This window comes from Populus euphratica, unplaced genomic scaffold (assembly GCF_000495115.2).
Source record: "Populus euphratica unplaced genomic scaffold, PopEup_1.0 scaffold897.1, whole genome shotgun sequence".
NCBI lineage: Eukaryota > Viridiplantae > Streptophyta > Magnoliopsida > Malpighiales > Salicaceae > Populus > Populus euphratica.
Window position 1 is genome coordinate 1 of NW_011500764.1, and position 12,139 is coordinate 12,139.

The 12,139-nt window shown below is 33.6% G+C and overlaps 1 protein-coding gene across 2 annotated transcripts; it reads left to right on the forward strand.

The window, feature by feature from the left end:
- The first annotated feature begins 7,347 nt into the window (after positions 1-7,347).
- LOC105116308 (40S ribosomal protein S14-like) lies at positions 7,348-10,447 on the forward strand. Of its 2 annotated transcripts, none has more exons than XM_011013595.1 (6): positions 7,348-7,477; positions 7,890-8,012; positions 8,106-8,151; positions 8,448-8,533; positions 9,381-9,510; positions 10,159-10,447. In XM_011013595.1, the coding sequence occupies exons 1-6, from the start codon at positions 7,475-7,477 to the stop codon at positions 10,224-10,226; spliced, it is 456 nt and encodes a 151-aa protein (XP_011011897.1). In that variant the 5' UTR covers positions 7,348-7,474; the 3' UTR covers positions 10,227-10,447. The 2 variants fall into 2 exon arrangements, with proteins under 2 accessions (XP_011011897.1, XP_011011898.1); XM_011013596.1 differs by having other exon boundaries at positions 7,893-8,012.
- Positions 10,448-12,139: the final 1,692 nt, after the last annotated feature.

The window sequence follows — 12,139 nt, forward strand, 5'->3', positions numbered from 1 at the left end:
CCGCTGATTCCGCCAAACCCGTTTCTTTGGCTGTGGTTTCGCTGGATAGTAGACAAGGATAGTGGGAATCTAGTTAATCCATTCATGCGTGTCACTAATTAGATAACGAGGCATTTGGCTACTTTAAGAGAGTCATAATTACTCCTGCCGTTTACCCGCACTTGATTGAATTTCTTCACTTTGACATTCAAAGCACTGGGCAGAAATCACATTGCCTGAGCATCCACAGGGACCATCGCAATGCTTTGTTTTAATTAAACAGTCAAATTCCCTTTGTCCGACCAGTTTTGAGTCGACTGTTCGAAGCCCGGGGAAGGCCCCTGGAGGGGCCGTTCCTAGTCCGTCCCCTTGCCGGAATGCGACGACACGCTCTCGCCGCTTGAGCAGCTCGAGCAGTCCACCGATAGTCGACGGGTTCGGGACTGGGACCCCCGAGCCTAGCATTCAGAGCCAATCCTTTTCCCGAGGTTACAGATCCATTTTGCAGACTTCCCTTGCCTACATTGTTCCATTGACCAGAGGTTGTTCACCTTGGAGACATGATGTGGTTATGAGTACCACCAAGCGTGGGAGGCACTCGGTCCTCTAGATTTTCAAGGGCCGCCGGGGGCCCACCGGACACCACGCGGTGTGGGCGGGCTGTTAAATAGAAAAGATAACTCTTCCTGAGACCCCCGCTGACATTTCTGGACTCCCTAACATTGTTGTCAGCCGCCACGTCCCGGTTCAGGAATTTTAACCCGATTCCCTTACGAAGCTCACGCGCGAACGCACTGTCTGACGGGCTTCCCCTGTCTTTTAGGATTGACTAACCCATGTGCAAGAGCCGTTCATATGGAACCTTTCACCTCTTCGACCTTCAAAGTTCTCATTTGAATATTTGTTACTACCACCAAGATCTGCACCGACGGCTGCTCCGTTTGGGCTCGCGCCCCGGGTTTTGCGGTGACGGCCGCACCCTCCTACTCATCAGGGCTTGGCGCTTGCCTCGATGTCCGGGCTCTTGCCCCGAGTTTTGGCCCATATGTGACGGCCGCGCCCTCCTACTCATCAGGGCTTGGCGCTTGCCTCGATGTCCGGGCTCTTGCCCCGAGTTTTGGCCCATATCTATAGTTCTAGAATTCCAAATGAGCTGAATGTTTTACACAAGAAAGCTGAGACAATTTCCTACAACTTTCATGTTTTCAAGGGCTCTAATTTTGATGTTATCAATGATATTTTGGGCAAACAAGAGAAGATAAGGATTGTCACCAAGTCAAGAGTTGGTCACCCACTCATCAATTAGTCATCAAATCAATAGTTCTCAATTTTGGCCTATAAAAGGAGACATTTCCCATGCATTTAGGCATCTTGGTTTCCAAATCAAGATCATGGGCCTATAAAAGGAGGCATTTGCCATGCATTTAGGCATCTTGGTGTTCAGATCAAGATCATGCTCTTCCTTTCTCTCTTTGTATTTTTTGTAATGTTTATGCTTTGCTTTCATTAATATCAAGTTTATGCCTTTCATTTCCTTAAATTTTCTTACTTAACTTTTATCTTATTTATGTTCGTATTTTGTTTATTTATTTTTCTTTCTTTCATTATGTATAGCTAAGTTTATTATGTCAAGGTGAAAAGGTTACACTAATGGTGTAAAAATAAGTATAGTGTAAACTTAATATGGACTTTAATGTTTGATACTAACATGTTTTATATTTCTTATCTTATTCACTCTTTAATACTTTGCTTGTTAAATGACTAATCTTAATTTATGTTGTATAACAATTGGTACAACAAATGCTTGGCACTTTCATAGCCCATATTGTATGGTATAACCGCCACCTGAGCTATGAAAGGAACTTGATTTGTTGTTAACATAAGTTATAATCATGAATGCTTGACGAGATTTACAAGTATTAGAATTAATTGAATAAGATAACTAATGTAATCATGTTAACAATTTATAATCTAATTGGCGCCTCCCTTGTGTGTGGTTTTCAATTGAATAATAAGAGTTTATACTATACTTATTTGATATACCATTAGTGGAACCTCTAACCTTGACATTTGTTATTATTATTGTTTAATCCTTACATTAAAATTTCATCTCGAAGTTCTCTTCTTCTTCTTCTTCTTCTTCTCCTTCTTCTTCTCCTTCTTTTTCTTTATTACTACTACTACTACTACTACTACTACTATTACTATTATTATTATTGTTGTTGTTGTTGTTGTTTTTGTTGTTGTTATTACTATTGTTGTTATTTATAATTTGTACAATTAACCTCCCTGTGGTTCGACCCCGGTCTTACTGGGTTATTTATTACTTCTACACTCCTGTACTTGGGAGAAGACATTAATCTTTTCATCGTGTCAAGTTTTTGGCGTCATTGCCGGGGAGGTAAGTTCTTGTATAAATTATAGTAGTTGTTTTATTTCTTTCTTTTCAATTTTTTTGTATATAACTTTGTTTCTTTTCTCTTGTTTCTTCTTCTTTTGTTTTCTTTTTTCTTTTATTCTATTCCTACACGTGTATGAGAGTGTGGTAACATACATGAAGTGGTAGACTTTGTAGGGTATCCTCATCATTTTTAGAAAATATTGTCGAAGAAGATAATCAATCACTTCATAATGAGAATAATGAGAATAACTGATTAGTACTTCAAAGTGCAATTTTATCAAGGTTTTATATCATCATTTTGCACTTGAAGTATCAATAACTCCTTAACTAAAGCATATTTTATAATAATATATCCAATAATATAAGATACCTTTAATTTGTGATAAATGTTCATTTTAAATGCAGGCCTATCACATAAATGAAAGGATTGATTGATGAAATTAAGAACTGAAATTGAAAGGATAAAGAGATGGCAAAACTTAGAAAAAAGATGTCGGTGCAATCCAAACCAGAACACTGTTCAGTAATTGGGTCATATATGAAGCTATAGATCTCAGATTTAGGTCTACTTTATATGGATGGAAAGGTAAGACATAGACCTACAACTTTCATATGGAGCCCAAGATCTAAAAAGGCCATTTTCAAGTCCAAATTATTGCAACAACAAAGAAGCCCGAATCTATCCTCCAGCCCGAGCACTATTTAGTATTTTGGCCATATCTAGAGTTTTAGAAGTCCAACTGAGCTGAATGTTTTACACAAGAAAGATGAGACAATTCCCTACAACTTTCATGTTTTCAAGTGGCTCCAATTTTGACGTTATCAATGACGTTTTGGACAGACAAGAGAAGATAAGGATTGTCACCAAGTCAAGAGTTGGCCACCCACTCATCAATTAGTCATCAAATCAATAGTTCCCAATTTTGGCCTATAAAAGGAGACATTTGCCATGCATTTAGGCATCTTGGTGTCTAGATCAAGATCATGCTCTTGCTTTCTCTCTTTGTATTTTTTGTAATGTTTATGCTTTGTTTTCATTAATATCAAGTTTATGCCTTTCATTTCCTTGCATTTACTTATTTAACTTTAATCTTATTCATGTTCTTATTTTGTTTATTTATTTTTCTTTCTTTTATTATGTCTAGCTAAGTTTATTATGTCAAGGTGAAAAGGTTACACTAATGGTGTAAGAATAAGTATAGTATAAACTTAATATGGACTTTAATATTTTATACTAACATGTTTTATATTTGTTATCTTGTTCACTTTTTAATACTTTGCTTGTTAAATGACTAATCTTGATTTATGTTATATAACACTTGGTACAACAAATGCTTGGCACTTTCATAGCCCATAATGTATGGTATAACCGACACCTGAGCTATGAAAGGAACTTGATTTGTTGTTAACATAAGTTATAATCATGAATGCTTGACGAGATTTACAAGTATTAGCATTAATCGAATAAGATGACTAATGTAATCATGTTAACAATATATAATATGATTGGAACCTCCTTTGTGTGTGGTTTCCAATTGAATAATAAGAGTTTATACTATACTTGTTTGACATAGTATAGTATAAACTCTTATTATTCAATTGGAAACCACACACAAAGGAGGTTCCAATCTGATTATAGATTGTTAACATGATTACATTAGTCATCTTATTCGATTAATGCTAGTACTTGTAAATCTCATCAAGCATTCATGATTACAACTTATGTTAACAACAAATCAAGTTCCTTTCATAGCTCAGGTGTCGGTTATACCATACAGTATGAACTATGAAAATGCCAAGCATTTGTTGTACCAAGTGTTATACAACATAAATCAAGATTAGTCATTTAACAAGCAAAGTATTAAAGAGTGAACAATATAACAAATATAAAACATGTTAGTATCAAACATTAAAATCCATATTAAGTTTACACTATACTTATTCTTACACCATTAGTGTAACCTTTTCACCTTGACATAATAATCTTAGCTAGACATAATGAAAGAAAGAAAAATAAATAAACAAAATAAGAACATAAATAAGATAAAAGTTAACTAAGTAAATGAAAGGAAATGAAAGGCATAAACTTGATATTAATGAAAGCAAAGCATAAACATTACAAAAAATATAAAGAGAGAAAGCAAAAGCATGATCTTGATCTGGAGACCAAGATGCCTAAATGCATGGCAAATGCCTTCTTTTATAGGCCAAAATTGGGAACTATTGATTTGATGACTAATTGATGAGTGGGTGGCCAACTCTTGACTTGGTGTCAATCCTTATCTTCTCTTGTCTGCCCAAAACGTCATTGATAACGTCAAAATTGAAGCCACTTGAAAACATGAAAGTTATAGGCAATTGTCTTAGCTTTCTTGTGTAAAACATTCAGCTCATTTGGACTTCTAGAACTCTAGATATGGCCAAAATACTGAATAGTGCTCAGGCTGGAGGACAGATTCGGGCTTCTTTGTTGTTGCTATAATTTGGACTTGAAAATGGCCTTTTTAGATCTTGAGCTCCATATAAAAGCTGTAGGCCTATGTCTTACCTTTCCATCCATATAAAGTAGACCTAAATCTGAGATCTATAGCTCTAGATATGACCCAATTACCGAACAGTGTTCCGATTTGGATTGCACCGATATCTCTTTTTTAAGTTTGGCCATCTCATTATCCTTTCAATTTCAGTTCTTAAATTTATCAATCAATCCTTTCATTTATGTGATAGGCCTGCATTTAAAATGAACATTTACCACAAATTAAAGGTATCTTATATTATTAGATATATTATTATAAAACATGCGATAGTTAAGGAGTTATTGATACTTCAAGTGCAAAATAATGATATAAAACCTTGATAAAAATGCACTTTTAAGTACTAATCAATAAACTCTTATTGTTCAATTGGAAACCACACACAAAGGAGGTTCCAATCGGATTATAGATTATTAACATGATTACATTAGTCATCTTATTCAATTAATGCTAATACTTGTAAATTTTGTTAAGCATTCATGATTATAACTTATGTTAACAACAAATCAAGTTCCTTCCATAGCTCAGGTATCGGTTATACCATACAGTATGGGCTATGAAAGTGCCAAGCATTTGTTGTATTAAGTGTTATACAACATAAATCAAGATTAGTCATTTAACAAATAAAGTATTAAAGAGTGAATAAGATAACAAATACAAAACATGTTAGTATTAAACATTAAAGTCCATATTAAGTTTACACTATACTTATTCTTACACCATTAGTGTAACCTTTTCACCTTGACATAATAAACTTAGCTAAACATAATAAAAGAAAGAAAAATAAATAAACATAAATAACATAAATAAGATAACGTCAAAATTGGAACCACTTGAAACATAAAAGTTGTAGACAATTGTCTGAGCTATCTTGTGTAAAAAATTCAGATCATTTGGACTTCTAGAACTCTAGATATGGGCAAAACACTGAATAGTGCTCGGGCTGGAAGACAGATTCAGACTTCTTTGTTGTTGCTCCAATTTGGACTTAAAAATAGCCTTTTTAGATCTTGGGCTCGATATGAAAGTTGTAGGCCTATGTCTTACCTTTCCATCCATATAAAGTGGACCTCAATCTAGATCTATAGCTCTAGATATGATCCAATTACCGAACAATGTTCCGGTTTGGACTACACCAGCATCTCTTTTCGGAGTTTAACTATCTCTTTGTCCTTTCAATTTCAGTTCTTAAATTCATCAATCAATCCTTTTATATATGTGATAGGTCTGCATTTAAAATAAACATTTACCACAAATTAAAGTTATCTTATATTATTAGATACGTTATTATAAAACATGCTTTAGTTAAGGAGTTATTGATACTTCAAGTGCAAAATAATGATATAAAACCTTAATAAAAATGCATTTTTAAGTACTAATCAATAACCAACTTAAATTTCAATTAGCAATCACTATTATAAAGGCACGCTTCTACTCATGGTAATTTTCAATCTCAAAGACATAATTCATTTGACATTATTTTTGTCCCTAAAATATAATTCATTTGATATCATTCTCTAACATGAAGGCATATATCATTTGATATCATTCATTCTCCCATTCCATAAACATAATTCAACTATGATATTAAAATCTCAAAATTATTAATAAAGTTGTACAAAATTTAAAAAAACAAGATGTCATGCACTTACCTAACGCCCTTTTAACCAAGCTTATTCTATTACAAGTTTTGCTCATTCTATGGTCTTTCCTATTAACAAAAGTAGATTATTTAACTTAGTATATTATTTACTTTTCCTTAAGAATTTCCATTCTTGTCTATAAAATTTTACCCTTTATAAACATTCTAAAACCTCTAGTCCTATAAATTTAAACACATGGAATTTTCATATTTTCACTTTGGTTGTTTCCTTTTTTCATTAAATATTTACCATAAACTCCTCCATATTTTATAAATCACAACATTTTATATTTTTCTTTAAATTCATTTCGATATATTAAGATTTTTCATTATAAAAAAGGGCTAACCTTTCCCTTGTCCATGCAATTCACTTTCTAATTCTTTAAATAAAAAGCAATATTTATCTATTATTCAAATTTAATCTCTATAGCTTCAATTGTTTTAAATTAATAAAATTTTATTTAATTTTATCAAATTAAGCATTAATTGAGCAACAATTTTTGCTCTCAACACCTAGAGATTTTATAATCCATGCACTTTCAACAAAACACCAAAATCAATTCTAAATAAATACAATTTTAAAGTAATAAATACAAAAAAATAAAAATAAAAATAAAAAAATAAAAAAAATATTATAGATTATTATTATAATTCACATGAAAAAAGGTTTAGGTAATAAACAAACTCCTCAAGTTTTGTTTTTTTTTTCTTATTTTTAAGATAATAATTAATTAATTAATTAATTAAATATTAAATGCCCGCAAACTCCAAAATTTAAACAGCCAGAACCCTAACCCATCCGCTGCTTCATATAATCGCAGCCGCGTTACATAGCTTCGGTATTTCCTTCTTCTCAGGTTTTCTTCTCGCATTTCACAGCCTCCTTCGAACTAATCTCAATCTCGCTTCTTCGCAGCCATGGTAAGCCGATGCCCCTCTCTCTCTCTCCTCCTTACTCTCGATTTCATATACCTTGCTTCGTTTTTATATTGTTCATAGAGTACTGTTCTTATAGAGACCATAGATCCATGTATCGATTTATTAACAGATTAGAATATTTTGTTATCTTAGTTTGAGAGGCTTTATCTCGTTTAGGTACTCAAATTCATGAAAACCTTTTTGTCTGCTTTGACTGTCATATTAGTTTAAAGTGTAAACTTTGAATCTTGTTGAGGGACATTTTGAAGAGATTACGATGTTATTTCTGTAAAATTTATAGAATGTAGAATGTTGGGTCATTAACAGCCTGGGTTTTAAGAGTTGAACATTTATTAAACTTTGTTTAGTATTTGGAAGATTTCTAACTAAAGTTATTGTTTTTTTTTTCCTTTAGTCATCAAGGAGAAAGACTAGAGAGCCAAAGGAAGAAAATGTGACCCTTGGACCCACTGTGAGGGAAGGGGAGCATGCTTTTGGAGTTGCTCACATCTTTGCATCATTTAACGATACATTCATTGTGAGTGTACAAAAGATTTCTTGATACTTTGTCAAGTAACATTACGTGATATTCAATTTTGTGATTTACTCCCGTTGATTGTTTCGACTGCAGCATGTGACTGATCTCTCTGGAAGAGAAACCCTTGTACGTATAACTGGTGAGTGATGCGTTTTTTTTTAATGACAATTATTCAGGAATTCCACCTATATGGGCTGCTGTTTTTTGTGCAAGTGTAGGGTGGCTAAAATTGCTCTATTAGCCAGTGGGGCATTTCATTGGTTTGCTACCATTTTCTTTTCCTTCCAAGATTGACTTTTGTATGTAATTGTGGCCTTGTACATATTTGGCTTTTTTTTTCCCTTAAGGTTTTGGGAAATATTTGCATGCACAGGATTGTTAAACCCTAATTATATATGCCTTGCAAAGTTAATAATCCTTTCTTTCCCAAAACAGGTGGAATGAAAGTGAAAGCTGACAGAGATGAGTCTTCACCATATGCTGCCATGCTTGCTGCCCAGGATGTGTCACAGAGATGCAAGGTCTCAATTTTTTAAAAATCATTAGTCTTATCTGGTGTTCTTTAGGGGCTAGGGGAGGTTGCCTTCATTTCTGGTACAAGCTCCTTCTGTGGCCAAGGCCAAGCTTGGTGCTTTTCCTAGTGCTTAGGTGAAGCAATACAATCTTGCAGTGCCTGAACTGTGAGGTGTCTTTCTAGTGCCTAGGTAACTGCCCCACCAGTGTCAAGAGGCTCTTGAGGCTAGCATCTCATTGGTTTGGTAATGCCTTGCTATAGATTACATGTGTGACCCAGAAGTTTAGATGGCCCTGGTCATTTCGGCTAGGGGAGGTTGCCTTCATGTCTGGTACAAGCTCCTTCTGTGGCCAAGGCCAAGCTTGGTGCTTTTCCTAGTGCTTAGGTGAAGCAATACAATCTTGCAGTGCCTGAACTGTGAGGTGTCTTTCTAGTGCCTAGGTAACTGCCCCACCAGTGCCAAGAGGCTCTTGAGGCTAGCATCTCATTGGTTTGGTAATGCCTTGCTATAGATTACATGTGTGACCCAGAAGTTTAGATGGCCCTGGTCATTTCTTGAGTAATCAGAGTGCATCTAGTCTTAAGACAAAGCCAAGAAGCGTTTTACTTTGTTTTCATTTTAATACTACATATATTATCTCATTTTAGGGCCTTCCTTATCATTTAAGTGGTGTTGTGTCAATCCTTTTGCACCATTTCTCTTTAAGCTATTCAATATTTCAAATTTTAAAGTATCATTGTTAACTTGTAAAATCAAACAATTTTATTGAGCATTAGAATTTTTTAATTTGTAAAGCACCATAAGCTTAACTTTGAAATTATTATTTAACAAGTTTTTCTTTGTTATGAAGCAGGAACTTGGCATTACTGCCCTTCATATTAAGCTTCGTGCTACTGGTGGGAACAAGACAAAGACACCTGGTCCGGGTGCACAGTCTGCCCTTCGTGCCCTTGCTCGTTCTGGAATGAGAATCGGTCGCATAGGTAAGCCTTTTTTCTGTGTTGTGCTTTGCTTTGTGCAATCTAATGATGTGTCAATCAGTTTTTTCCTCTTTGGTTGCTTGTGGCTCAAATCCTGGGTTTATTGGTCCATCCACCTACAGCTTATCTGTAGGTTGTGCTTATTGTCAGACCCCATTCCATGATAAATTTCTCTGGTAGAATTTGGCACTTGTGCATATCTCGTATACCAGTGTTTGAAATTTTCATTTATAAGCTGTTTGCTTTAAACGAAGGCTTCTTAGATTTTCTTTTTTCTCCTTCCAATTTCCTCAATTTATCTTGTGAATTTTGTTGATTTCTAGTCTCTAGACTGCACAAGTTGCTGAGGGTGAGAATGTGTGCTTGACTTAGTTTTAGTTTTAGTTTTGAACGGTACTTTTAGTTTTAGTTTTGAACGGTACTTTTAGTTTTAGTTTTGAACGGTACTTTTAGTTTTAGTTTTGAACGGTACTTTTAGTTTTAGTTTTGAACGGTACTTTTAGTTTTAGTTTTGAACGGTACTTTTAGTTTTAGTTTTGAACGGTACTTTTAGTTTTAGTTTTGAACGGTACTTTTAGTTAGTTACATTTGCTATGGGATACTAAAATATTAATGTTATTTTTTTTTTTTTTGCATGGTTTGATGTTTTAGAGGATGTGACTCCAATTCCAACGGATAGCACTCGTAGAAAGGGTGGTAGAAGAGGGAGAAGGCTTTAATCTTGTTACTTCGGTGGACTGGATCTGTTTTTATTTTGTTCCAAATGGAGATTTGTTACTTGGATTTTCTTAAAGTTGCTTCGCAGTTTCAGAACTGCTGTTTAGATTTTCTCATTCACCTTTACAATGATTTATGATGAACTTAAAAAGAGGTCATCTTGTGAAGTAGTTGGAATTTTTCTTTGGTAGATCATATGAACTGCTCCACAAGGTCTTGGCTATAAATGTCTCTGTTAGGTTTGTTGAAATGATACTTTCAACCTGCCAATAGCAATAGCATTTCTCTGGGGCCTATTTCTGACTGTAATTATGGTGGTGGCCTTAGATGAGATGATTTCCCGTGCAGGGTTATTCTGGTGCCTAGCGTAAATCTGCAATGACGCTGTTGTTGCTCTACGGTAGCAATTGTTGATCAGCAAAGCAACACGTTCATCCAGGGAGAGTTGAGTAATATGAAAAGGCATCGCTCCTTGTACTGTTGCGGGGAATTTCTTTGAATATCTACTTAGAAAATCGCCCGCGCTTCGAATACGAGCGTTTGATAAACACAAAAGCTACAAAATCCTAGATCCGTGGATCGCTTTTTGAAGTCAAATTATCCTTAGTCTAGTTTTATGGAAAGACAACAACAAAGTAGTTTTTCAACATCCTCTAGGGATGAGCAATGGTCATACTGCAACTTAAACAGAAAGTGCAGCAAGTGAAATCGAAGTTATAATATCAGATTCAGTATATTTTTTAAACAGACCAAATTTGTTCTTAATCAAATATTTTACCTGTATTAACAAAAAAAAAAACCTAAAAAAGAAGAGGTTTCCTCTATCTCCCCATGAAAAACTATTCATTGTAATAAAAAAATTAAAATTTTTAATTTATTTTTTATTAAATTATTTTAATTCATAACTTGGATAATAAGTTTGATAAGTTAACTTAGTTAACTTGAGTTTTTATATTCTTTTTCTAATTGATTTTTTTTTTAATTTTTTTTAATATTTAATTGATTGAGAATTAGAATAAGTTTGACAAGTTGATTTAAGTTTTATATTCTTTTTTTAAATGATTTTTTCTCTTAATTTTATCTTTAAATATTTAGTTGATTGGGAATTAGACTTTATTATTTGTTTCAATTTGCTTTATATGAATTTATCCTCATCTCATAACTTGAGTTATGAGTTTGGTGGATTAACTTGAGCAAACTTAAATCACGAGTTTAGTTTATTAACTATAGTTGATTCAAGTTTTTTTTTTTTGTATTTTTTTTACAGTTTTTTTTAATTTTATCTTTCAACACTAAGATTTATTAGAAATTGAACTTCATAATTTATTTCAACTTATTTTCTATTAGGTTATTTTATTCTCATAATTTGAGGTTTGGAATTGACAAGTGAACCCGAGTTGATTTGAGTCATTTTATTTGGTATTTTTTTAATATATATTTTTTTCAACCTCATCCTTCAACATTACATTTATTACAAATTAAATTTTATAATTTTTTGGATTTGTTTTTTATAAACTGGGATAGTCTCATGACTTAGCATGCGTATTGACAACCCGAGTTAACCTGAATCAATCCAATATATTATTATTTTAATATTTATAAAAAAATATCATCTTAACTATTTATTTTAAATCAAACCATTTTTTAAGGGTTGTCTGAGTTTTCTTAGAATTCGCCAGATCAATTAGGTCATATTGGGTCAATCTCCACATTGTTTAAAATGTATTTTCTACTAGGAAAAAAGAAGTAACACCTAGATATTTTTTATGTTATTTTTTTTATGTGACTCCTAGCATAGGCCTAACCTATGAATACCATTATTGAAATAGTGTGCTTGACACGACTAAAAGATTGATGTCTTCTCCCAAGTGCAGGAATGTCGAAGTAATAAATAACCTGGCAAGACCGGGGTCGA

Bases quoted from the DNA above. Each gene is read 5' to 3' on its own strand.
- LOC105116308 (XM_011013595.1), top strand. The intron at 8,013-8,105 runs GTGAGTGTACAA...TTTCGACTGCAG, and splicing joins CATTTAACGATACATTCATT to CATGTGACTGATCTCTCTGG. The intron at 8,534-9,380 runs GTCTCAATTTTT...GTTATGAAGCAG, and splicing joins ATGTGTCACAGAGATGCAAG to GAACTTGGCATTACTGCCCT.